Genomic DNA, 27771 nt, shown 5'->3' on the forward strand with positions numbered 1-27771 from the left:
TAAAAAATGGGGTTCTAGGACATTATAATCACTCATGTGACTGTATTATCTTTCCTTTTCTAAAATTTTTTTTTCCTTTTAGTTTTTTGGCAATGTGGTATGTGGGATCTTTGTTCCCCGACCAGGGTTTACACCTGTACCCCTTAACACTGGAAGGGTGGTGTCTTAACCACTAGACCACCAGGAAAGACCCTGCATTATCTTTCTATTGAACAATGCTGATCTAGATTTCACTTTTAAAAAATACTTTCAATTCTCATAGTTTTAATAGTAGTATGTAGAACAGGGAACTATTTAAAAGCGTAGCTTTGAAATTGCTAAATTGCTTTTGAATTCCAAAATGCACCTAAGGCCTGAGTGAGCACAAATATTCTCAGTTATTTGCACTGTTAGCCCCCAACATTTGATTTTATAGTCAGAATGAAAAACCTACAAGTGATTCAAGACTGGAAGACTTGGTCTGTGGGTGCCTTTTCCTTGGCTCCTCATTTCCCCCACATACAGTACGAGGGGATACAATCTTGGAACAAAGGACTCAAATGCAAAATAAATCAATGATATAAAGCCAATAGAGTTCGGGGCTTAGTACAGTAAGAATGAAGAAATGGTAATTCAGTCTATTACAAAAACATGCAATTTTTGATGTTAATGTAGCTCCTTACAGTGTTTTCATAAAAAAATAAAAAAATTCCCTTCCCTTTGCCTCTCCTCTGATTGTTCCTTAACTGAGACCAGACAAAGGGGAAAAAAAGCAAACGTTCTAGGGTTGAGGACTTGAAGCAGAGAGAAGAGAAAGTTTCGATACTCCGTGTTAGAATTTTCCGTCGATCCCTTAGTCTCGTAGTCGCTACCTTACATCCGGTCCTCGGGAGGGGGCGTGGCTTCCTGGACAATCTGTCTGCAGTTCTTTTCTGCCTGCAGCGACGCAGAGTGCTGGGAACAGCTGGAGGTAAGTGACCGGGCTGCCCGCGTCTGGGCTGAATGGCACCCCTTGCTCCTGAGGACTGAGACCTGCCTCTTTCAACTCCCTTTCCCCATCTTTAAATCTTTCGGGACTCGTTTTAACTGCAAACCCAGGGTAGGGAACCTAGTCCTGGAGTGCGATGCCCCGAGGGTTTCTGCGGGTTGGGCAGTTCAGGGGAATCCTGCTGAATGTGGAAGGGGGATGTAGCCATTTCCGGGTAATCCCAAGACCCCTCCTTCTACTTCACTTCTCTTTTACTTCATTTTACTTTTGATCAACTTCTCTAGTTCGTTTTTCCTTCCTTCCTTTCCTGCGGACACTTGATGCTTTCTCAATTTTATGTGATTTTATGCTGGGGAAATGGAGCTTCAAGCCCTCTCCCTCCAAGTTCCCGCCCCCCCAACAACCCCCGCCCCAGTCGGACTGCAGCCCCTAAAGCTTTCTATATACAAATTCAGGACTGACTCAGATCCCTCCCGTTAGTATTTGGATGCTGAAATTTTAGGACTGAATAAGGGCTCGGTCACTCTCCGTTTCTAGAGGAGTTCCGCTTTCACCCACCCCTCCGGATTCCGGGTTCTCCACTTCTCCCCTGCAGCAGTCGGCAGGGGTGTGACCCACTGCGCCGCCGCCAGCTGCTCCTTCCCGCCCCCGCCGCCAGGGCTCCTGCATTCCTGAGGGTCCGCCTAGCGCCGAGGCCTCCCCTGAGTCACTCAGCCATCCTCTGCTCTCCCTGCTGCCTGGGATTCAAGGCTTTGACCTTGGCCAGCCGCTGTGGCCAGTCTGCCTACCTGTTGCTGGGTGTATTTCTGAAGTGCCTTCTTGAAGGAAGAACTAATTCTGACGCAGCTTCATTTGTTTGGGAAAGGGTGGGGGAGAGAGTCCAGGAAATCAAGTGTCCGGCATAGAGGGATTTGTTCTGGGGTCGTAATCAGGAAATAAGGTTGTTTTTTTATAGGAGACGCCCCTCTGCTTCTCTCACCCCATCTGAAAACCACCCTGGGTGAGTATTACCTAATTCTGGAGCATGGGTTGCCTGACACCTGACGCAGTTTCTTCAGCTGTTGTACCCAGTGTCCTTTAAGCTCCCTGCTGGTGTGGTTGGAAATTCCTCCTGCCCCCAGCTCCAGCCTGTTCAGGAGCTTAGGGAACTTAGCCCGTCAGGGGTCTGCATGCAAACCTCTCCTCCCCCACAGCTGCTACTGCCCTCTGATTCTCTGTCACTGTGCCATTTTGCCACACTCAGTTTTTACTCAGCTGCTCAAAATAAAAACAGACAGGGACGGAAGAGCTCTGATCTGTGAGGTGGGGCACTGTGATAAGAAACAGGATTGCCATCAGCTGGAGGAGCAATCAGGACTTTGTTCTGGATTGGGTGGAGTGTGTGATATGCTTTAAATGGTCATTGGGATGAGCATAGATGGCCTAGAATAGTTATAGACAATCTCACAAATGCTTGGGTTCAGAAAAGCCCCAGGGCATCTTCAAGGGTAGGACCAGCTCCACCTGTTACTTCTCCACATAAAGGAATCATAATGTAAATCATAATGTATGTACATACATTGATTTGTTAGCATGTCACATGAAATGGTTGTCTAAGGTTATAGTAAATCACACATAGGTGATTCCCGGGTGGCTCTGTTGTAGAGGATCCCCTATCAGTGCTGGAGATGCAGGAGACAAGGGTTTGATCCTTGAGTGGGGAGGATCCCCTGGAGAAGGAAATGGCACCCCACTCCAGTATTCTTGCTTGGAAAATTCCATGGACAGGAGCCTGGCGGGCTGCAGTCCAAAGAGCTCAACACACCTCTGGACACATACATGTGTACATACCACACACACATATATAAATATATCCTCAGCAGATGAATCCATCAGCAGTTTCAATTATGAGCCTCAAAAGAAGAGCTGCAAGGTAATTGCTCCAAATTGTAAGGGGGTCCATTTTGGATTTGGCAGGTTCCTACTTGCAGATGACTGAGTAGCATGATCCAAGTAACGGCAGAGGTCTATTTAATAATAGTAAAAGCAATAAGAGGAACAATACTCATGTCTATTAACATTGATTAACTGTTTCCTGTAAGTCAGGCACTGTTCTAGGAACTTCACATGTACTAATTCATATGTGCATATATGATATACAGGTAATATGGTTTTCATTTTAGCAAGAGAATACTGAGATTCAGAGGGGTTAAACTAATTACACTGATTCAATGTATCTAACAAGTGGTGTATTAAATATGCTTTAGAAAAAATAGGAGCCAGCCTTTGAACAAGCCTCAGGATTTTTCAGAGATTTCCTATTTAGTGTATACTTACTGAATCTTACAGCTTCCCCACCTGGGTCTGGCATTTAGAAGGAGCCTTACTACCGGGTCTTCTCCAGTGGCTTAGATGGTAGATAATCAGCCTGCAATGCAGAAGACTAGGGTTCCATCCCTAGGTCAGGAAGATCCCCTGGAGAAGGGAATGGCAACCCACTCCAGAAGGGGTTGCCTGAAAGGTTCCATAGACAGAGCAGCCTGGTGGGCTACAGTCCATGGGGTTGCAAAGAGTTGGACACAACTGAGCGACTGACTCTTCTTACTGCAGCTGTTGCTGCTAAGTTGCTTCAGTCATGTCCGACTCCTAGCGACCCCATGGACTGCAGTCTACCAGGCTCCCGCGTCCAAGGGATTCTCCAGGTAAGAGTACTGGAGTGGGTTGCCACTGCCTTCTCCGCTTTTCTTACTATTAGCAACTTTTTCACCTATCTGGTCTTTTTTTAGGTTCCTCCCTCCACCATTATGCCAGAGAGAAGCAAATAAAATGCTAGTACTTGAGTGGTTGGGCTTCTCTGATGGCCCATCTGGTAAAGAATCCACCTGCAATGCGGGAGATCTGGGTTCGATTCCTGGATTGGGAAGATCCCCTGGAGAAGGGAACAGCTATCCATTCCAGTATTCTGGCCTGGAGAATTCCATGGATTATATAGTCCGTGGGGTCGCAAAGAGTCAAAAATGACTGAGCGACTTTCACTTTCGTTTTCTGAGAGAATAGTTCCCAGCATGTTACTCTGTTCATTATGTATTTTTTCCACAGTAACCCTGTGTCACCATGGTGCACTTAGGAGGCCTCCTAACTCCCCAGGAGAAGTCAGGTAAGTCTGACTCATAACTCTTACTTGCCTTTATACCTAACCTGGCCTACAGGAGGCATTCAACTAAATTTTGTTGAACTCTTGTACTCTGGTCTGTCTCCAGTGCCACTGAAGAGCATCTCTGTGACCTTGTCCGTCTGTGAGTTTGTGGCTGGTGTGTCTTCAACCTTAAACTACAAGAATGAGGAGGAAGTTCCTTTGGAGGCTTTCTTTATATTCCCCATGGATGAAGACTCAGCTGTCTACAGCTTCGAGGCCATGGTGGATGGAAAGAAAATTAAAGCAGAATTACAGGACAAGATGACGGTACTGTGGATAAGTACATTACCTCCTTCCTCTTTTCACTAATGCATACTCTTCAGGATCTCTAGCAAATGCAACTTCACAAAAAAATGATGATGTTGAATGCTCTTTCCTCTACTCCCCTCAGACTGCTATTTTCCTAGAATCATTTGGAGGGAAAGTCAATCAGAGTCACTCAGAGTACAGCTGTGGGGGCTTCCCTGCTGGCACAGTGGATAACAATCTGCTTGCCAATGCAGGGTCATGGGTTCGATCCCTGGTCTGGGAAGATTGCACACACCACAGGGCAACTAAGCCCACAAGCTGTAAGTACTGAAGCCCACATGTGAGCCTGTGGTCCACAACAAGAGGAGCCACCACATTGAGAAGCCCAAGCACCCCAGTGAAGAGTAGTCCCTGCTCACCACAGTTAGAGAAAGCCCGAGCAGGCAGCAAAGACCCACTGAAACCAAAAATAGAAGCAGAGAGTAAAACTTAAAAACAAAGTACAGGTGTGAACTTGGCAATATCAGCCCCCGTTTCTCCCCGCTCATCTTTGTTCTCTGTACCCCGTGTACCCTCACCAACCGTGTCGGCTTGCTTTCTCTGTTCTCAGGCACACACCAGCTATGAGAATGCCATCATCCGTGGCCACCAAGCCTTTCTGTTAGAGGAGGACATGTGCTCCCGGGATGTGTTCTGTTGTAACGTGGGGAACCTCCTGCCCGGGTCGCAGGCGGAGGTCACCCTGAAGTACGTGCAGGAGCTGCCCCTGGAAGCAGATGGGGCTGTGCGCTACGTGCTCCCAGCTGTCCTGAATCCTCGGTACCAACTCTCTGGTCAGTCTCCTCTCCCTCCAAATACTACTTGGGGGGTTGGTATAATTGGGGAAGCCCCTTCAAAGCTGTTGGGTGCTAGAAAGTGCGGGAAGGGAGCACAGAACTAAAATAGCTTTTTGTAGGGTGTTCTAAGGACAGTTGCCTTAATACGAAGACTCCTGTAGTCTCCTTGGAGGACCTGCCCTACACAATCAGCTTGGTGGCCACCATCAGTTCCCAGCATGGCATTGACAGGATTCAATCCAACTGCTCCCTGAGTCCTATTGAGTACCTTGGAGATAATAAGACTTCTGCTCAGGTAATTCACAAGAGAGCATTATCATTGCTGGTACCCTTTTCCTTTAGATGCTGACCTTGGTCCTCACTCAATTCTTCCTCCTTATTTTTTCTTATTAACCCAGAGGGGATCACACTGCGCTCCCTCCTCATCCCCCCTTTAATCTCCCCAGCCTTCTCTCTGTTCCTGCTACTGCTCTTGGCTATTCTCCCTCGTGGAAGAAGCCTGTAGCCCTCAATTCTGACCTCAGCCCTGGGCAGAGGCAGCGATAGCTCTAACATGGCTTCTTTGTTCCCAACTCAGGTCTCCTTGGCCGATGGACACAAGTTTGATCGGGATGTAGAATTCCTGATTTACTATAGTGCAGTCCACACCCCTAGTGTAGTCGTGGAGATGGGAGAACCTACAACAAAGCCAGGTATTGTCTTTCTCCCTCTAGGTTACCTCCTGAGGAGTAACTTTCTGACTTGGAATTATCTTCAAATTATCCTCAGTCTTATTTCCTTCTATCCAGTAGTGGGTAAAACATTGAAACAGCGTACATTATGATGTAAAAGAAATGGTTAAGTTCAATGAATATCTTGTGGTTATATCCTTTAGGCAACTCTAAGTGCACCGGTAGATAATTGAACCAAGGACATGAACAAATAATTCACAAGAGGAAACACTAGTTTACAAACATGTGACAATGATCAGTCTCTACAAAGGCAAATAAAAATAAAATTAATAATGTGACATTTTCACTTTTCAAGTTATCAGAGATTTCCAAATCATGCTTTAAAAGGTGTGGTGAATTTGGTACTCAGAGATTGCCTGAACCAAAATAATTTGGTATCAAGCTTTTGAGGGGAAATGTGGCCATATGCGTCAAAATAAATGTTTATTTTGGTAATTCTAGGCTTGGGATTTTACATATGAAAATAAATCTATTAAATATAAGTAAAAGTATGGATTGAAAAATTCTCTTCTCTTTCAGTTTAATCGTATCAAAGCCTGGTAAGCAATCAAAATGTCTTACAGTGGTTAAATTCACTATGCTAGGTATATTTGATTAGTTACCATGTAACTACTAAAATAACATACATTAACAGATTGAAATAATATGGGGAAAAGGTTTCCAAAGATTGTTAAAGTAAAAATGAGTTGTAGAAGTAGATTACTGCTAGGAAATAATCTATGCATTGGGAAAAACCATTTTAAAACAGAGAAAGTATGCAAGAAGTAATTGTGATTAGTTTAAAAGTAAGTTTACTTTTTAGATCTAACAATTTCTATTGGTTTTGATTCATGTGCCCTCACATAATCTCACCTGGAATTCTTTTTTTTGTGGTAAATTTAAATACATCAGCTTTACCTTTGTAACTATTTTTAAGTATAAAATCCCATTGCCTTGCATGCATTCACCTTGCTGTTCAACCATCACCACCATCTGTCTGCAGATATTTTTCATCTTGTCCTAGTTACTTAATTTCTGAGACTATGTTTAGTTTCTTAATGCTTAGCTTATTATTATTATATTATAATATATTATAATAATATATACAAATTATTATTGTAATTTCTTTGACAAGTCTTTTTTGGGGGACTTCCTTGGTGGTCTAGTGATTAAGACTTTGCCTACGAATGTAGGGGGTGTGGGTTTGACCCCTTGTCAGGGAGCTAAGATCCGACATGCCTTGTGCCCAAAAAACAAAAATATGAAACAGAATCTATGTTGTAACAAATTCAGTAAAGTCTTTAAAATGGTCCACATAAAAAAAAAATCTTTAAAAAATATTAATAGCAATTTATCTTATTTTCTAAATTTTTCTTGATATGTGTGTACTTTTCCTTATAATTATAACTGATATAACCCATGTCCATCTCTTGTTCTGTGGGGCCTTCTTGGGCTGCCAGGCCACACTGGCTTGCAGGGACCTCAAAGGGGTCTACAACAGCTCCTCTTCCAGAAAGCCCTGTGCTCTGTCTTTGTACATTAGTTGCCTGGCTGTGTCCTTTCCTTTTGGGGAGTTCCCCACGAGTGCCCCTGAAATTCTCCTGCAACAGTGACCTGGTCTTTGTGTGAGTGTGTGTGTGCTCATATGCTCAGTCGTGTCTGACTCTTTTCAACCCCAGAGACTGTAGCCCACCAGGCTCCTCTATTCATGGGATTTCCCAGGCAAGAATACTGGGAAATTCATTTGCTTCTTCAGGCAATCTTCCTGACCCAGGGATTGAACCCACCCATGACTCCTTCGTTGGCAGAGGGATTCTTTACCAATGAGCCACCTGGGAAGCTGGACCTGGTCTTTACTCAGTTATTTTAATCCGCTGGAGGAAGTTCTATGATGTTGAATCTCAAGTGGTAAGGATTGAGATGTCAAGCCCTCTTCTTGCAAGCTCTATTAGCCGTAGGAGGACTTCAGAGAACTCTTTACACATCTAGAGAATCCCTTCCAGTAGCGCCACTCACATCTTGCTTTCTATATTATGTATTTGATCAAGATGACTTGCTATTTCCATCCATACCAAGAAGCAAATGACAACTGACTGCTTGACTCACTAAAACAGTTTGTAGTTTGATCAAATGAAGCATACCACTACATGACAGAAATGCATAGTCTGTCTTTCAAAAACTTAGACTGTACTTTCCATATTAAGAACATGATATTTTAAAAAAATAGTATGTATAATAAAAATAATCATATAAAACAATTTATAAATAATTTTATAAAACTATTCTTAATCTAAGTTGAGCCATAGACTGAGTTCCTTAAGGGTATTATATCAAACTTCCTTCACTTAACTCTTAAAATAATATTTAAAAAAAATTTTTATTGGAGTATAATTGATTTATACTGTTGTGTTTCAGGTATATGGCAAAGTGAGTCAGTTACACATATACATATATTCACTCTTTTTTTGGATTCTTTTCCCATATAGGCCATTGCAGAGTATTGAGTACATTTCCCTGTGCTATACGGCAGGTTCTTGTTAGCTGTCTGTTTTATGTATGGTAGTATGTGTGTGTCAATCCGAGTCTCCCAGTTTATCCATCTCCCCCACCTTATCCCCTGGTAGACATTTGTTTTCTACAGCCATGACTCTACTTCTGTTTCTTAAAATAATCTTGAGGCGGGTATTAATACTTTGATTTCACAGGAAAAGGCTAGCAACAGAGGAACTAAGGTTTGAAATTCCTCATTTAAAAAAGAGGAAGTTGAGACTCTGGAGATGAAAATAGTTTGAGCCATGACAAAAGAATAATGGCAAATGACACATATATAGTGTTTCCTATGTGTCTGGCATTGTTTTAAAGTTTAGCCATATTATATATTAACTCATGTCATTGTTGTGTCAACCTCTCTGACCTCTTAATACAGTGCCAGTCCCACTATAACGAGTTGTCCCTCAGAATGGAAAGTAATCTACCTTGCTCATTTAAAAAAAAAAAAAAAAAAAGCTACTCCTTTATATCCAGAGATCCTGGATTGTATAAAAGTTATTTTTGAATCAATGTTCTATCAAATATTTGCTGAGCCACACCCATTTTATTTGGAAGCCATTTTGGTTATTGAGATATCTCAGAGGTAAGAGGTTAAACTGAAGCAGATCTTAGTTATCATTCTGAATCCCAGGGGTAGTGATAATTTAAAACTATAATCCTAGAATCACTTTATAAAAATAGGATATTGGTATTTAATTCTGTGTCTTTTATATTCTCTGAACAGTCAAGATAGAGTTGATATAACCCAGTCATTCTTATTTCATCTCCTATGTCTGTTTTCACTTGTTCCTCAAAATAGAATCACAGCTCTGGCTTTTGCAACTTGGTAACATAGGCTAGACACCCATGATCTCTTCCATACTATTATTTGGATGATGCTAGTGTTAGAGTGCAACACACATTTAAGTACTTCTCTTTCTTTGTTCTGGAGAGTATCAGAAGTGCTTCGTACCCAAATAAAGCACAGATGGATTCCTTGTCCTGTTTGACACTCATTACACTCTCAGCTCTTATAAATTGTCAGCATAAAAATTATCCACACAGTCATCTTTTTTTTTTCAAAGTTGTAATTAAGAATTAAGAACAGGCTATCCTGGGGCCTCAGATGGGGAAGATCCCCAACCAGGAAATGAGAAGACAACCCACTCCAGTACTCTTGCCTGGAGAATTCCACGGACAGAGAAGCCTGGCAAGTTACAGTCCTTGGGGTTGCAAGGAGTCGGACACAACTCAGCGACAAACGGCTTCTTTTCCCTGGTGGCTCAATGATAGAATCGACCTGCCAATGCAGAGGATGCCAGTTTGATCCCTGGTCCAGGAAGATCCCACAAGCCATAAAGCAACTAAGCCTATGTGCCACAGCTGTTGACCTTGTGCTTCAGAGCCTGGTAACTGCAGCTGCTGGGCCTGCACACCCTAGAGCCCTGCTCTGCAACAAGAGAAGCCACTGCAATATGTCCACGCGCAACTAGAGGGTGGCCCCTGCTCACCACAACTAGGGAAAGCCCAGGTGCAGCAGCCAAGGCCCATCACGGCCAAAAATAAACAAAAAGTTACTTAGAAAAAATAGAATTAAGGACCCAATGTAAATACATTTCCCTTTGATTTGATGCGAAGATATCACATAAATTAGCTTGATTCCTCTGGCAAATGCTGGCACATTTTAACGATGTATTTCACTCCCAACTGCTAGGAGATTAACATCCAGATATAGTATTTTAATATTGCTTGTATATAGTAAATTCTACCCTCTTTCTTCTCCTTCATATCTGTAATACATCTGTATCTATCTTTTATATGTTTGTAACTCACCTCAAATTCTGTGTCAGCAGATATGGTATAAAGATTAAGCTGTTTTAGATTTGTGTTTTCCCAGCTCCTTAGGTAACTCACTACAATTGATTCTTGAGTTCCCTTTTTCTTACCACGTCTTTATTCTTTCTGAGTAGATGGTGTGTTGGGAGATCCAGCTGCAATGGTGACTTTCTACCCGAATATCCCAGAAGCTCAGCCATCAATTGCCTGTGGAGAATTTATCTTCCTCATGGACTGCTCAGGAAGCATGCAGAGCCCCATGAATAAACAGAGGAAATCTCCGCTGCGCATAGAGGTAGCCAAGGTAAAAGTAGTTTCTTTCTTTTCCTGGCCACTTACTCAAGTGGAAATGAATCTTGGGGATTAAATTAGGGTCCATTGGAGCTGTAGGTCTGTTCCCCATCTGAGTTACAGTTAACATGACTGCTCTGAGCCTTGGAATAGAAGGGCCTGGGGGATTGAAGGGGTGAAGACCCATTCCTGAGTTAGATTAGCAGGGTCATGTGATTGAGAGCATCCTTTCTCACTGTCTTCTCACATGGTCTTCCTTCAGGAAACACTGACTTTGCTTCTGAAGAGTTTGCCTCTAGGCTGTTATTTCAACATCTATGAATTTGGATCTACTTATGAGGCATTCTTTCCGTAAGTTTCTGGACAATCCATAGAGAATTTAAAAAGCTACTTTATACAATGAAATATTACTCAGTCATGAAAAGGGACAGATTTGAGTCAGTTGTCGTGACTCCTCCCTCCTCTCTCCCCTACAGAGTAAAGTAAGTCAGATAAACTAGTATCATATGGAATCTAGAAAAATGATACTGATGAACCTAGTAGGGAATAGACTTGTGGACACAGCGAGGGAAGGTGCGGATGGGATGAATCGAGAAAGTAGCATTGACAGTATATGCAGCATCGTGTAAGATAGATAGTTAGTGGGAAGTTTCTGTGCAACACAAGGAGCCCAGCCTGGCCCTCTGTGATGATCTAAATGGGTGCTTTGGAGACAGGCGAGGGTGGGTTAAGAGGGAGGAGGTATATATATATATATATATATATATATATGTATAAAACTATGACTGATTCATGTCGTATGTTGGAAACCAACACAATACTGTAACACAATTTTCCATCAATTAAAAAATAAATAAAAATTTTTAAAAGGCTACTTTAAAGAAAGGACTAGATTATTAAAGGGGTTGCTGCAGAATTGACTTTGGCATTGGAGATTTCAAGTTAAAGCTGTTTACAGTTCAGGGACTTAATACTAGACTATGTCTAGTAGCCTTCATTTCACTGGAGAGTGTTTGTTTTTCTCAGGAATAGTGTGGAGTATGCTCAGAGTACCATGGAGGAGGCACTGCGGAGAGTTAAGCTTATGAGGGCTAACCTAGGGGGTACGGAAATCTTGACACCACTCCAACACATTTACAAGCAGCCTTCTGTCCCAGGCCACCCCCTGCAGGTAAGAATTGAAACAGAGCTCAAAAAGGGACGGAATGGAACCCTTGTTGAAGAATCCATAGCTCTGGGCTTCATCACAGGATTGTGGTAGTAATCCACAATCCACATTGAAATGTGGTAGTAATTTAGCCGTGGGCTTCCTAGGTGAAGTGGTATAGAATCATTGGTGGTATAGTCTCAGTGGTATAGAATCCGCCTGTTAATGCAGGAGACTCAGGCTCAATCTCTGGGTCAGGAAGATGTCCTGAAGAAGGAATTGGCAACCCACTCCCGTATCCTTGCCTGAGAAATCCTGTAGACAGAGGAGCCTGGCAGTCTATAATCCTTGGGGTCACAAAACAGTTGGACATGACTTAACAACTGAACAACAGCAACAAATTTAGCTTTATGTCCTATAATAAAGAGACTAAGACGAGGCATTTGATGGCATTCCTCTCCCTTAGCTCCATGCTATGGAGCAGGGATGAAGGAAGCTCTTTTGGGAGGTGCCACAGAAGTCCTGCATGAAATTAGCAGAGGAGATGCTGAATATTCTCAGGGTTCTGATCAGACCATTTGAGAGAGGTGAACATTAGAAACCTCATGCCTGTCTGAAGAGACATGAGTCTCTGAAATGAAATAGTTGGGGTTTTTCAAGGGCAAGTTCTGGTGTCTTTAAATATACTTCAGAGACTTGATGGATGTTTTCTTTCTGCAGATTTTTGTCTTTACAGACGGAGAAGTTACTGATACATTTACTGTCGCTAGAGAAGTTAAGAGCCACTATCTAAGGCACAGGTGAGTTAATGTGCCTGGATCCACATAATGTCACATGCAATCTCGTGCCACCTGATTACAGTATTCATATTCCTTTCAGACAACAGAATGATTCAAGTATTTTAGTTTTAATACTGAAAATATTTTTCTATATATCTCCACTTCGTACTAAAAGAAAAAAGTAATTTTCTAAATAGTATCAACAACACAATGAAATCATTATCTCCTGGTGTCTCTAAACCACAATGGAAACAAAAACTGAACAGTAAGAATTTTTCTTTACTATAAACATTGCGATCAAAATAATACAGAAAACTACAAAATTTTAAATGTATAGCTGGGTGAATTATCAGAGTGACACACATGTGTGATTACTACACAAGTCTAGAACCAGAATGTTTCTGACTTCTTCATCTCTATCCATTTCTGTCACATCCCAGTTTTAATCTCTACTCAGTTTTTTCCTCTCCAAAGAGGAAATAAAATAACACTGTGGGTTATTTTTGCTTGTTTTTGAATGAAAATAAATGAGTTATGCAGTATGTTCTTGTTTCTGTGTATCTGGCTTTGTTCCCTCAGCTATATGTTGAGTGAGATTCATGCATATTTTGCATGGAGCTGTAATTTTCATTGGTATATAGTATTCCACAGGGTGATTATACCATAATTTATTTATTGATTCTACAGATGATAGTCTTTGGTTTAGTTGCTAAAAATTATACTTCTGTGAACATTCTTGCATTCTTGTACATGCATTTTTTGGACATGAACATGTTTATACATATATATGAATACATACATACATATCCATGCTCATATAATATAGAATTCAAACACACTGACATAATTGTGAAAATTTGGGGGTATACCAAATAGTTTTCCAAGTTATTGTGCTAATATAATACATACCAGCATTGTATCAGGGTTCCAGTTGCCACGTTACTTATCCAAAATTTGGCATTATTTGTCTGTTAAAACTATAACAGATTTTGTGGGTACATGTAGTACTATCTCATCATGGTTTTAATTTACATTTTCCTAATTAATGAAGTTGAGCACATTTTCATATTTATTGACTTGGATATCCTTTTGTGATCTTCAAGTCTCTTTCCAATTTTTTTCCATTAGGTTTTCTTTTTTTTAAACTGATCTATAGTTCATTCTATGGTCTAGGTACAAACACTTTTGGATATGTTGTAGAAATATAGTTTTCTGTTCTATGGCTTTCCTTTTCACCCTCAAGATGGTATCTTTTGATTAATAATTGTTCTTAATTTGATATAGGTTTCTCTTTTAGACATTGGCTTTATGGTTAGTATTTTTTGTATTCTGTTAAAAAGTCTTCCATTATCCAAGGTCTTCAAGCTACTTGCCTTTGTCATTTTCTAGAAGATTTATTGTATTTTCTTTCACAGTTAGAATCACAGTTGCTCTGAAATTTGTTTTTGTGAATTGTATGAGTTAGGGGTCAGGGTTCTTTTCTCTCTTTCTCTCTCTCTGTCTCTTTTTTTTTTTTTTTCATGTGGATATCGTGTTGACCTTTTATCTTTTATTTAAAGTTTGTCCTTTCCTCAGTGATGTACAGAGCCATTTGGAGACAAATAAGCATCTATACACGTGTGGTTTGTTTCTGGATCCTCTGTTGCATTCTGTTGATCTGTTTATCCTGGACATGTGCTGGCAATACTCTGTATAAATTAGTGTTACTTTCTGATAAATTTTCATTTCCAGTAGAGTAAGTCCTCAGCTTTGTTCTTTTTTCAAGACTTAGTCATTCTTGGACTTTTTGTATTCTATAATTAGCTTGTCAGTTTTTACCAAAAGAGGAAACATGTTTGGATATTGACTAGAATTTTATTCTCTTTATGTCAGTTTTGAGAAAACTTTAGTATTTGTTGTATGAAACATTTCTATCTACATAATATGTCCTTCCTTTCATTTGGGTCTTTCTTCACTTTTTCTAAATATGTGTTTCCTATATATTGCTTTGAAAGATTTACCAAACCTAGCAAATAGTTGCAAGAATAAAGCAATAGATGTTCATATACCATTCACCCACGCCCACCAGTTTTCAACGTTTTAACATATTGATTTCACTTAATTTTTTTGGTCTGAAATAGTTGAAAGCAAGCCACAGATGCCATGACCTTTCATATGCATATCATTTTGCGTTCATCTTCTAAGAACTGAGAATATCTGACAAATAGTCAGAATAAAACTACTTGGGCTTCCTTGGTGGCTCAGAGGTAAAGAATACCCCTGCCAATGCAGGAAACATGGGTTCAGTCCCTGATCCAGGAAGATCCCACATGCCACAGAGCAACTAAGCCCATGGGCCACAACTATTGAGCCTATGCTCCAGAGCCTGGGCTCTAGAGCTGCAACTACTGCACGCACATGCTGCAACTCCTGAAGCCCGTGTGCCCTAGGGCCTGTGCTCCCCAAGAGAAGCCACCCCAATGAGGAGCCCACGCACCGCGGCTGGAGGGTAGCCCCCTCTCGCTGCAACTAGAGGAAAGTACACACAGCAGCAAAGACAGCACAGCCAAAAATAAATTAGTAAATAAAAAAACCAGCTACTCAATTCAGGATATTTAATTTTTATATAAAACATTATTTAAATATAGGTCATTTTGCCAATTTTTAAATAATGTCATATAGAATTTTGTTTGTTTTTGATTTTTGTTCAGGAGGAAATTCAATAATAAGTATTTTATTTAGTTATTATGCCTCTTTAATCTCTTTTCCTCTAGAGTAGTTTCTTGGTTTTTCACTGTCTTTAATGACACTGACATTTTAAAAGAGTACTAGCTACTTATTTTTGGAAAATTTCAATTATGTTTGTTTGGCTGTTTACGTTTATGTTTAGATTAATATTAAATATTTTTGTAAAAAATATTCCAAAGTGAATTTGGGCCTGGCTGTGAATTTTGTCACTTAGTTAAAGGTGGTATCTGACATATAACTTTGACATTTTTGTAAACATCTTGTTTTCGGCCAATGTTTACCCAGTAGTTTTAGCATTCACTAATGATTATTGCCCAGATTGCTGTTAGTGGTTACAAAATGGTGATTTTTTTCAATTCTGTCAACTTTTCCATATTTATTACTTGGCATCCTACTGTAAAGAAGAATTTTCTCTTCCTGACTACCTCTGTGCCCCTCCCCCCACCTTTTTTGTTGTATCAATGTGTACTTTTGGATTCTTCTATTAGTTTTCATTTTTTAAAGATTGATTGCTCTCATTATCTATTTAGATTCTCAGAATTTCTAGGTTTGGTCAGTGGAAGCCCTTTTAACTTGCTCCTGTGTCTTTTTTCACACATCTCTGGTTTATGAATGTTCTTTCTTTCTTACAAAAAAACCCAAAAAACAATTTAGAGATCTTGTTGAGAATTTGAAGAGGATAATACCAGTATGCTGGCAGGCTGTGGTCTCCGGAGGGCTTAATCACAGTTAGGTTCCTGTAGTTGGATGTCGGGTTCTTAGCTCTCCATGTTTAGAGCATTAATCCTGAGGCTGATATCACTAGATATGGGGATGATGACTCACGTTAACCCAATAAAAACGAGATGGATATGTAGGCCAAAATTGCAGTGTATTATTTTCATATAATGAAAACTATTTTTGTCATGCTTGTATTTGTATTATCTCTGTTTATAGACAGTCTTATTTGGGAATCTGTTTGTGGTTTAGAAGCTATTTGGTGCACATCGACAAGGGTGGGGAGAGGACCCTCCAGTTAGAAGAGCAGGAGGCACTTTTGTTCTGGTGGCTCAGATGGTAAAGAATCTGCCTGCAATGCAGGAGACCAGGGTTTGATCCCTGAATCAGGAGGATCTCCTGGAGAAGGGAATGGCAACCCACTCCAGTATTCTTGCCTGGAGAATTCCATGGACAGAGGAGCCTGGCGGGCTATGGTCCATGGGGTTGCAAAGAGTCAGACATGACTAAACAACTGACATTTGCACTTTTTGTAAGACTAGCCTTTTGAGGGCAGATGTGGTTTTGGTACAGTGCTAGTCAAACACTGATGGCAGTGTCTGTTTTTCCTAACTTCTCATTTCTGATTAATTCTTTGGATTGATTATTAAAATAATTGATGAGGATGCAGTCCTGTTAGTTTGGTTTTTTTCTGCTTCTAGAATCAGTGTAACATACAATGGTTTGCCAGGGGCATCTTATGGTCAGACTAGTGCTCAAATGTAATTTCTGCTTTTTTGTAGATATGTGATCTTGGACATATTTTTTTAAGTTCTTTGGGCCTTAGCTCCTTACCTGCGAAAATGAGATATTATCCTATCTCTTAGGAACCTTGTGATGATTAAATTGCATCATTGATTTAAGGCATCTGGTCCCCTGAAATATGCTCAATAAATGGTATCTCTTACTTTTGGTCAAGGAAGAAAACTATCTTTTTATGTACTTTTGATCATTTTCTGTTAATTTTGTAAATTCACTTTTTAGTGCCTGTCTCTAACTTCTTCTTTTATAATTCCAGATGTTTTTCATTTGGTATTGGTGAAGGAGTCTCCACCAGCCTAATAAAAAGCATTGCCCGGGTGTCACGGGGCACTTCAGAATTTATCACAGGCAAGGAGAGAATGCAGGCCAAGGTGAGGGACAGGCCTTGTGTCTTGAGGTGGCAATATAAGAGAGTGTGGAGCAGAGTGGGGCAACAACTCCCTGCCAGCATTCGTTTACTTATATCCCCAAGGACTTGGGCTTTATACGTAATGGAACTACTTTCATCCTTATGCAGAAGGAGCCCAGTATGTAGTTTTGGAAGAAATGGCATCTGGTTCTAGTAGTTGGAAGCCCAGAGCCAAGATGCTGGATTAGGTTAGGGCTTTGGGTTTAAGACCCGAAACAGAGAAACTGAATTTTGAATGTCATGATTGAGATTCTTGGTGTTTGCTTTAGGGCCTCTTTTGGTACTGTACCTCATCCTCTGTGCAAATACTACAAAGTGAAGATGAAGGCACAGCAATAATAGGTCTGGTAGATCGGAAGAGGTGGTAGATTGATGGTCCATTTGCTTCATATACAGAAGGGAAGGCATCTTCCACCTCTGGTTATATTTCTAAATTCCTCTTTCCCAGATCTCTTATCTAATTCCTACCTCTCCTGGGTCTCCTTTCCCAGACATTTCCTTCCTTCCTTCATAATTATGTCATTCAATCTCTCAATGTTAGTTTCCTCATTTGTAAAGCAAGAGTAATAATGCCCATGTCCTGGTGTAGATAGCATTAAGGAATAGGTGTACCATATATTACATTGCATAACACTTGGTATGTGTTATTCAGTTAGTAGTGATATTGTTGCTGTTACTGTTTTGTGCTTATTCTGGTCTTTATCCTTCACCAGGCACTTAGAGCCCTGAAGCGTTCTCTGCAGCCCGTGGTAGACGATGTTTCTCTGAGATGGGATTTGCCTGATGGTCTGTCTGCTAAAATGCTTTCCCCAGAACAGACTGTCCTCTTTAGGGGTCAGAGATTAATCCTCTATGCCCAGTTGACTGGGACAATGCCGGTGAGTTCTCATTCTTGTCTGTTCCTCTAGTCAGAGTAGCTATTGTCCTAAACTCTGCTCTGGGCAATTCCATGAAAGCTAGTAGAGTCTCATCAAGAGATTTCTCTTACCAGGTTAGAGTCAGCCCGGCCCTTCTCTATCATTTCAAGTCTCTGATTTCTTGAGTTGCCTGGTTCCCTGTCAGAAATTTAATGGGTTGGGTTGGGGAGCTGCCCCAGTTCTATCCTTTCTTTTGGTAATCTCTTCCTCTGTCATTTTTACCCTTCTCTAATTTGTAGCCAGCAGAGGCAACAGGAGAAGTTTGCCTCAAGTACACACTCCAAGGAGAGAGCCTGGAGAATAAAGTGACATTTTCCCTACAACCCAAGCTCGATGCCAAGTGAGAATTCAGTGTTCCTTTGCTATTTTCTTTCTTCCTTGTTTGGTCTCTGCCATCCTTCAGGGTGATTTCCTTCTCTTATTCTGTGGTTCAGTAGTGGCCCTACCATCACTTCTCCTTTCTAACCTATTTATCTCTTTTTCTTCCCCCTAATCTTTTTTTCCCCTCCTTTTCATCCTTAACTTTTGAAGGTCCTGTATAACTGACTTTTGCGTGCTTGTCCCTAAATCACAGAATCTTTTTTTCTTTTAGCCTCACCATTCACCGACTTGCAGCCAAGTCCTTTCTCCAGATCAAGGACATGGGCCTCAGGGAGACTACAGCAGGTGATAAAAAAGATGTGGTGAAAGTCAGCATGGAGTCTGGAGTCATAAGCTCCCACACAGCTTTCATTGCTGTCAACAAAGATCTCAACAGGCCGATTCAGGGGCCACTGTCTCCTCGGGATGTTCCAAGGCCACTGCTGCTGCGTGCTGCTCCAGTGGTGCAATCCTTCCCCCAACAGAAGTGTGGACAATGGAGTAAGTTTTACCTCATTCAAACTCATGCAAAAGAAGGGCCTCTGGACATCCGAACACAGCATTTAAAGAAAAAGTTTGTGAAAGGTCCTTGTTGTTGTTCATCACTGAGACATGTCTGATTCTTTGCAATCCTATGGACTAGGTATCCCAAGTATCTAGGGAATAGATGGTAGAGGATTTTCCAAATGATATTAAGAGGAAATGAAGTGGGAAGACAATAAGTGAATGGGTATTCAAAACAAAGGATATTCAGATGGGATCATCAAAATATTAGATACTGTAGAAAAGTCAAGGTAAAAACTGAAAAACAGCTACTGGATAAATATCAAAGACGCCCTTGCCCATCTAATGAAAAACAGTTTTATTGGCTTGGATCAGGAAACAGTCCATATTACAGGGTGACAAAAGGTATAAGTGAGGCTCCTCTGATGACTCAGTGGTTCAGAATCCACTTGCCAGTGTATGAAACCCAGGTTTGATCCCAGGTCCAGGAAGATCACACACACTGTGAAGCAGCTAAGCCTGTGAGCCACAACTACTGAACCTGTACTCTAGAACTCAGGAGCTGCAACTACTGAGCCCAGGTGCTGAGCCCTCCTCATCCTGGAATCCACAAGAGAAACCACTGCAATGAGAAGCCTGCTTGCTGCAGCTAGAGAAAACCTGCACATAGCAATGAAGACCCAGCACAGTGTTGAAAGTCCAGTTTAGTTTTAATTCCTTGACTTTTGTAGTGGAACCGAACTACTAAAAGGAATCAGGGAGCTTTGGTATAAGTATAAGAATGAAGCAGGTAGAGTGTTGGCTTAATACTGAGGTGGGGGTTTTGTCAGATGGGTGTGATGAAAAGGAAATTAGGGACATAGAGTTGATATTGATAAGAGTGGTATAGTGTTGGATCTGAGATTTAGGCTAAATAGGGAAGAAAGTAAAGATGGAAGGAAGTTGTTACATAGGAAAAAAAAAATAGAGGAAACAGATTTAGAATCCAGATGAGGTCAAAGACATAGAGCCTGTCATACAGAGTGGAGTAAGTCAGAAAAACAGATATCACTATGTTAATGCATATATGTGGAATCTAGAAAAATGGTACTGATGGACCTATATGCAGGGCAGGAATAGAGACGCAGACGTAGAGAATGGACGTGTGGACACAGGAAGGGAAGGAGAGTGTGGATCCAATTGAGAGAGTAGCATTGCCATATATACACTACCATGTGTAAAATAGCCAGCTGCTGCCTAGCACAGGGAACCCAGCCTGGTGCTGTGATGACCTAGAGGGGTGGAATAGTGGGTGAGGGAGGCTCCAGATGTAGGAGATATACACATATACACACACAGTTACAACTGAATTGAATTGTTGTACAACAGGAACCAACATATCATTGTAAAGCAATTATCCTCCAATTAAAAAAACACAATAAAAAAGAAAAGAAACTGGAAGAAGTGGATCCTGTATTTTAAAAGTAGAATATTTTAAAAGTTTATTTTGTATAGGTGGAACAATTTGCTTGATAATAAGATTCTGACTTGGGAGGGAGTGGTGAAGTAGAGGGGGTGCGGAAGCCATTTAATTGAAGAAGCCAAGAAGTTTTACATTAGGGTGTTGGACAGGTTATCTGCATAGGTGTTGACAACTTTCTAGATGATGCAGCCTGCAATGAAGTGCAAGTCTGTGATCTTTCAGACTCTCCAGTGGGTGACGGGAAGTGACAGAGAAGTTGGAGGTTGACAGCAGCAAGGATATGAGGAGGGTAACCCAGGTGAGACTGGCAGACTGGTGACCTGGCTGCAGCGATTGGGACTGAAGTGGTTTCCGTCCACACCTCCCAAACCTGGGGACTTGGGATGTGGCACCTCGAGCAACTTGAGGGGGTAGGGCAAGCACAGGTTTTTTAACAGTTTTGAGTTAAGATAAAGAGTCGGAAGAAGCCTCTTGTGATGAAACTCAACATGCCGAAGAGGTCATTGTCCTGTGTCAAGAGTTCCGGAAGACAAAGTACAAAGCGCTCAGAGGGTGACATTGTGTGCTGGAAGTGGGCTCATCGTAGAAGAAAAAAATGCACAATAGAGACAGTGGCTGAACTGATCTGGATAGGAGGGTCTCAAATTATCCAGGGCCTTTGGCTCCACACGAGCATAGAGGGCGCCTTGGTCTCTATCTCTACGCTGGTGGTTTTCAGCTCATTCAGAGGACTTGTCCCACTTCCGTCCTCCTTCTCGGCTCCCTGATGATCACTTATTACTGAGGGGTGTCCCACCAGCCAAATAGTCGTGATCCTGATCCTTTTAAGCCTGTGATTAAACAGAGCTCTCTATGTGAGCATCTTTCCAGGGACTTTTTCTGACCAGTGTTTGTCTACCACCTGTATAGGACTAAGACGTCACAGACGAGAGAAGAAATGCACATCCTTATCAGAGGGCTGCCCTGAGAAGCCAAAGCTTTGTGGTTCTGCCAAAAAGACCAGTGTGGAAACTCACGGTCCAGGTGAGATGGGCCTCAGTCTTATCCTCTTCTCTATGGGAACTGAAGAACTGATCTTCAATTCTCTGCTATCTTGTGGCTTTCTTTGTCGTTATTGTTTAGTCGCTCAGTTGTGTCTGACTCTTTGTGATCCCTTGCACTGTACCCTGCCGGGCTCCTCTGTCCATGGGATTTCCCAGGCAAGAATTCTAGAGCAGGTTGCCATTTCCTTTTCCAGGGAATCTTCCCGACCCAGGGATTGAACCTGTGTTGCCTGCATTGGCAGGCGGATTCTTTACCCCTGAACCACCAGGGGAACCCTGTGACTTTTTCTACCCAGGAAGTTGCCTATTTGAAAAGCAGCAGGCAGAGGTTGAGATTTGTCCAGTCCCTGTATTTGCCGGGATCAGCTTATGACCCTGAAGCCTGCCCAGTAGAGTCTGAGTTGAGCCCTAGATAAATAAAGCACGTTGCCATCTCTGCTCACACGCCTTGCCTATGGGCTGGGGCCCTCCTCCTGCGCAGCTCACCATGTGTGGGCCCCTGCTACACTGCCGTTCTTGTACAGGCTGGGTTTGCAAATGGGTCTTCCTGATACTGTCTGATGATCGTCTGTCCCCAAAGAGTGTTCCTTGGTCACTGCCTTTTGTTTCAAGTAGCTGGCTTTTCATGTGCATAACAAATGGAATCTAAGTACATTTCACCATGAAGGCATGTCTTTTCTATTAAAATAGACTTGCAGGACATTTCTTTCTAGTCTCTCCAGTTTCGTAGCCAGAGTTTGTGCTGTACAATTATTTCATTGTTTAAAATCTTATTTGGCACTCATTCTCATTAGATTATACAGCTTCAGGGTCTAAGGTAGATTCAGAGCTCTGTACTCCCAGCTGCTGTGGAGTTTTAGGCAAATTAGTTCACTTATTAGCACCTTAGCTCGCTCATCTGCACAGCTCCTCGCCTCCTTGGGCTGTCAAAAGAACCTTCTTGGGTTGTCCAAAAAGTTCATTCTGGTTTTTCCATAAGATGTTATGGAAAACTTTTTGGACAAACCAATAGTTTGTGTTGGTTGTCGATAGAGTCCTACTACCTCAGTAACTTAGAATATCCCCACTCTAAGCTTTTTCACTTATGAATCCTTTTACCAAAGTAGAAAGAAAAATTACCCAGGAGAATAAGCTACTGGTTTTTATGAATTAATTAGCAATTACTACTTGTAGAGAGCTAATTAGTGGCCTTCCAAGTACTTTACATTCTTTGTCGTGTGTTAGGCTCTATTGTCTTGAATTTACAGAGAAGGCTGAGATTCCTGTTAAAGAACAGTTGCATTTTGAGTGTTAACAGTGCTGAGATTCCAACTAAGACTGTTGAAATCAGACCCGTAGGTATTCCCCACCCCCCGCCAATTGGGGTGGAACTGTTTCTCTGGTTACAGTTTTTCTTGCCTACTAATTTTCTAAGTTGCTCTAAGTACATCATCTCATAGGATTGAGATAGCCAGATGCGAGATACTTTCTATGAAAATTTTGTGGCCTTTAAGCAATTTTCATACCACCAGGATTGGACACTAGGCCATTCTTTGAGATAGACTGTTGACAGCTTCCATTATATCTGCTTTCTTTGGAAATTTTGATAATTGAAACCCAAGTTATATTTGTCTACAATTTTTTTAATATACCTAAACTTTTAAGGCCCATTTAAACATGACTGATGCTGTGTACAAAATAGATAACTAGTGAGAACCAAATGTATAGCCCAGGGAACTCTAGTCAATGCTCTGTGGTGACCTAAATGGGAAGGAAATTCAAAATTTTATTGTTTATTTTGCTGAAGAGTAGAAATTAACATGACATTGTAAAGCAACTAGACACTAATAAAAATTAACTTAAAAAATAAAAATAAAATACACAGGACTGGGTAAGACTTAAACAGCACCATCATGTGGGTTCTTTAGTGACCTGTATCTTTCCCTTGTTACTGAATGTTTCAGTGCAGTCCGTATGTCACCTGAGTGGCCTGCATTGTCACAGAGAGAGGGCATGTGTCCTAGGGGACAAGACTAAAATGAGGATCTTGTGGTATCTGTTTAGTGCTGGGCTGTCATTCCATCCTGTCTCTGAATTCAGACCTGTCTCTCAGGATGCTCAGGGGCCATTAGCACCATAATTTCCCATCCTCTCTTTGCTTCTGCCCCACAGTCGTTGAAGATAATCGTCTTGTAGAGTTGATTTCCCTTCAAAAGGCAGATGGTTCCTGGGATCTGAATGAAGGTCTGGCCTTGGTCCTGGGTATGAAGTTGGAAGACATACAGGCTGCACTTCCTGACAAGGTGAGATTCAGAGAAGAAAGGAGAGTGTGTAAATTTTTGTGAGGTTGAGGTGAGTGATGAGAATTAGGGTGAATCATGACTCACCTGAGAAAGAATACAAGAGGTCATGGACTGAATTAATTTCTGATAAATAGAAGTTGATGATCTTTCTGGCTGTGTTGGAGCAGAAAGAACAAGAAATTAGTCTGCTAGTAGAAGTTGATGGTTAGAGTTGATGGATGACAGAGGGAAAGCAAAAATCCTCTTTAACTACATTTTCTGCCACTCATCTTAGTTATAATTACTTATATTTGTTGAGCAATTACTCTGTGCCAGCCACTGTGCATTGCACTTCCCTCATGACCTTATTTATTCATCAATCAATTAAATATGGTAAATCCTACTCATGCTGTGCTTAATAGATGAATAAACCAGGGTTCAAAGAATATGATAATATCTTTGAGTGTACTCAGCTAGTCAGTGACAAAGCTGGATTCAGTCTAGGACTGTCTGTCTTCAGAATCTATGTTCTTTCTCCTAAACAGGGTAGTCCAGAAATTAACAGAATTTCACCAAAGTTAGGATAGGTGAAGTATCAATAGGGACAACTTAGTTATTTCAAATGTGTTCAAGTATGCTGATGAGGACAAATTACATTAAAGAATTTCAAGGTAACTTACTGAATTTTCTAATTGAGAAATTGTTGAATATTGAGATAGACACCAAATGAGACATATGAGACAAATGTCAAAAACTTGAAGGACACCCATCATTCTGAATTTTCAAAATGTGGAAGATGATTAAATAAATTTTAAATATGCTATAATTGCCTCATCTAATATAGTATCCACTAGTCACCTGTGGCCTCTAAGAGCTTGAAATGTGACAAATGCAAGTGAGAAATTAAATTTTCCATTGAATTGAAATGTGCTATATTTGTGAAAGACAAACTGATTTCAAAGGCAACATAAAAATGTAAACCATTCTTGATAATTATTTTTAAATTGATTACATGTTAAAATAATATTTTGAATATATTAAGTTAAATGCAATATATTAAATAATTGTACTTCTTTATTTTTACATGTGACTGCTAGGGCATTTAAAGTTATATATGTGCCTAGCATTATATTTCTGTTGAAATAATTATTCTAAAACAAATAATTAAAGGGATAATTTATACATAAGTGGAAGAAGATATGAGAATCATAAAGTTCTAACTTGGTTTCCTTGAGAACAAGACATGCCCGACTAACATTTCCTTCCTTTCGTGGTAACTGGATCAATAAGTCAGGGGAATGAAGAGTCCTTCAATAAGGAATCTGAATTTTTAAAAAATATTTATTTGTTTGACTGTGTCGGGTCTTAGTTGCATTATGAGGGACCTTTCGTTGCAGTTCACAGACCCTGGCTGCAGTGTGCGCGGGCTTAGTTGCCCTGCAGCACGTGGGATCTTAGTTCCCTGACCAGGAATCGAACCCAAATCCCTGCATTGGCAGGCAGATTCTTAACCACTGGGCCACGAGGGGAGTCCCTGAACTTAACCTGGGGGCCTCAGGGAAGTCTCTCTGTGGTACAGGATGCGAATTCTTCAAGCTGGGCCACAGTCCTGGCGGTGCTCTGGCTGCATGACCACGCTAAGGACATGGAATGTGAGTGGGAGCTTCTGGAAAGGAAGGCAGTGGCCTGGATTCGCATCCACGCAGGTAGGAACCCAGGCCTAAGACCCCATCTTTCCCCGTGTTTAGGAAGCTAGCCATCATCCTAGGCATTGAGCCTCCAAGCCTGATAGAGGGTTACCAAGATAGGGTTCCCATATCTCCTCCCCGACCATCCTGGTTCAGACCTTTCCTGATGCCCCAACTGGTTGGATGAGGGTGCAATCTGAAATTGGGGGAGTGGAGGAGGTGGGTGTAGAGGGAAGGGGACATGGGTGGGGAGTGTGAGCTGTGAGAAGGACATGAAGTGAAAATGTGCTGTACTGAGTGTAGGACGGGACGTGGAGCCCTGATTCCTTGGGTATTTATCGTTTCACAGCTGCTGAATATTTCTGGGGCTGGAGAAGATTAAAGGGAGCCTGGGCAGTAGGGAGAAAAAAGTCTGGGGTATTGAAGACAGCTAAGTAGGGCTCAGGGAAGATGCTGAAGAGTTTCGTGGAGCCTGGGAGGAGAGCCTATCCTCTCATCACTGTCCCTCAGCCTTCATTTTTGTTTCCTCCTTCTACCAGGGTCCGTCAGGCATGAGCTTGTGAAAGCTGCAATTGCTTTCATGAAATCGTCTGTGGATCCTGCCATCTTTGGCCCCTGAAGAGACCGTCCAGAAGAACAAGTGCCTCTGCCATGCTACGGTCCTTGCCTTCACCCTCTCTTCTGCTCTGATGTTTCTGTAGTTTATGCCTATCCTGTCAGCTTCTTATTGTATGTGCAGTGGGCGCCCACACTCTCTAGCCTCTCGGTGCCAGCTTCTCTTCAAATGTGCTTTTCCTTCCCCAGCTCCTACCCTCAGCCAAGTGTCACGGGTCCCGGAATCTGTTTCCTTTCTTGGAGGAATTCAAAGCATTCCCAGGCTATAATGTTCCTCCTCAATTTTCCAGAATGACCACATGAAACACAGGTGATGTGGACTCCAGACTAAAGATTGTAGCGTTGATGTTCAGGGAATGCTTGAATTAGAGAATTCTCTGCACTTTTTTTCTGTTTGTTTTTGTTCTTAGGTACTTATCAGGACCAGACTGGTGAACTGTGCACTTTTCTATTTTTAGATAGGAAAAAGAGCTGGAGGGGAGGTAGAAAGCCAACACTGGGATGAATATAAGCTTACGATCACAAGAGGGAGACTCAGGGGTCCACTGTGAGGTCTGGCACTTGGGGAGCTTCTTTCTTTTAAAAATGTTGTTTTTTTAAATTTGGAGAATAATTGCTTTACAGTGTTGTGTTGGTTTCTGTCATATAGCGACGTGAATCAGCCATAAGTATACATGTGGCCCCTCCCTCTTGAATCTCCTTTCTACCCTCCACCCCATCCCACCCCTCTAGCTTATCCCAGAGTACCGGGGTGAGCTGCATGCGTTGTTCAGCAACTTCCCACTAGCTATCGGTTTTACACGTGGTAATATGTATATTTCAATGCTCCTCTCCCAATTCATCCCACGCTTTATTTCTTGGGGACTTTCTTGATTGATCCTGCTTGGGCTTTGCTGGCCTCTGCTACATGCTTTTCCTCCCAGTGCCTTGGTGACTTAGGTTGAGTTATGTCTGATAGAGACCTGTTTTCCCTTAATCCTTAAACATCTTAGTAAGAAAGCACTAAAGACTCCTTAGTCCTAGTCTGAACTCATGAGGCTTCTAAGTCCAGATCTGACCTCATATAATATAGGAAAAAACAAGTTGAAGGGCAATTTCCCCTGAGACCTCAACCTAGACCGCTCACCTCATGAGAAAGAAAGGAGCTCCTCGTGTTTCTGAAACTTATGTCCCATATACTCTATCCTGGTAGAAATGACCCTTTTTGATGTGTTGCCTCCTGAAATGATATCATATCAATATTAAAATGGCCATCTCTACCCTGCACTTTGTTGTATTTGGTCTTTATTTATAGAGGTACTCACTGAATCTGCATCAGTTTTTATTATCCCTTGTTTTTCCCAGCCAACTTTTCTGGTACCTCTACTGTTCACACTGTGTCCTTTCCTCCTATTTTCTGTTGTAGGCTGGTTTTCTGTCCTTTTTTTAATGAGATATATATATATATATATATATATGTATGTATTTCTTTTTTTTTTGGTTGCATTGGGTCTTAGTTGTGGTATGCAGGTCTTTACTGTGTCATGTGTAATCATGGACTTTTTAGTTGTGGGGTGTGGGCTCAGTTGCCCTGAGGCATATGGGATCTTAGTTCTCTGACCAGGGATTGAACCTGTGTCCCCTGCACCACAAGTGGATTCTTAACCACTGGACCACCAGGGAAGCTCCTGGCTTCCTATCTTATATGAAGCAGGTAAAGAGCGCTGGCCAGAAAACCACTGTTGGAATCCTGACCATACATTTAAATA

General features: G+C 41.5%; 1 protein-coding gene across 2 annotated transcripts; it reads left to right on the plus strand.

The window, feature by feature from the left end:
• Positions 1-899: 899 nt before the first annotated feature.
• VWA5A (von Willebrand factor A domain containing 5A) lies at positions 900-27289 on the plus strand. 2 transcript variants are annotated; one of them, XM_065937293.1, is made up of 19 exons: positions 900-949; positions 1923-1967; positions 4046-4103; positions 4207-4409; positions 5002-5224; positions 5347-5522; positions 5805-5919; positions 10437-10606; positions 10856-10944; positions 11620-11764; positions 12461-12540; positions 17021-17135; positions 17887-18051; positions 18330-18430; positions 18683-18951; positions 21326-21439; positions 23611-23741; positions 25300-25426; positions 25948-27289. In XM_065937293.1, the coding sequence occupies exons 3-19, from the start codon at positions 4061-4063 to the stop codon at positions 26025-26027; spliced, it is 2346 nt and encodes a 781-aa protein (XP_065793365.1). In that variant the 5' UTR covers positions 900-949; positions 1923-1967; positions 4046-4060; the 3' UTR covers positions 26028-27289. The 2 variants fall into 2 exon arrangements, with proteins under 2 accessions (XP_065793365.1, XP_065793366.1); XM_065937294.1 differs by lacking the exon at positions 1923-1967 and having other exon boundaries at positions 901-949.
• The last annotated feature ends 482 nt before the right edge of the window (positions 27290-27771 follow it).

The sequence above is a fragment of the Muntiacus reevesi genome, chromosome 5 (genome assembly GCF_963930625.1).
Source record: "Muntiacus reevesi chromosome 5, mMunRee1.1, whole genome shotgun sequence".
In the NCBI taxonomy this organism is placed as follows: Eukaryota; Metazoa; Chordata; class Mammalia; order Artiodactyla; family Cervidae; genus Muntiacus; species Muntiacus reevesi.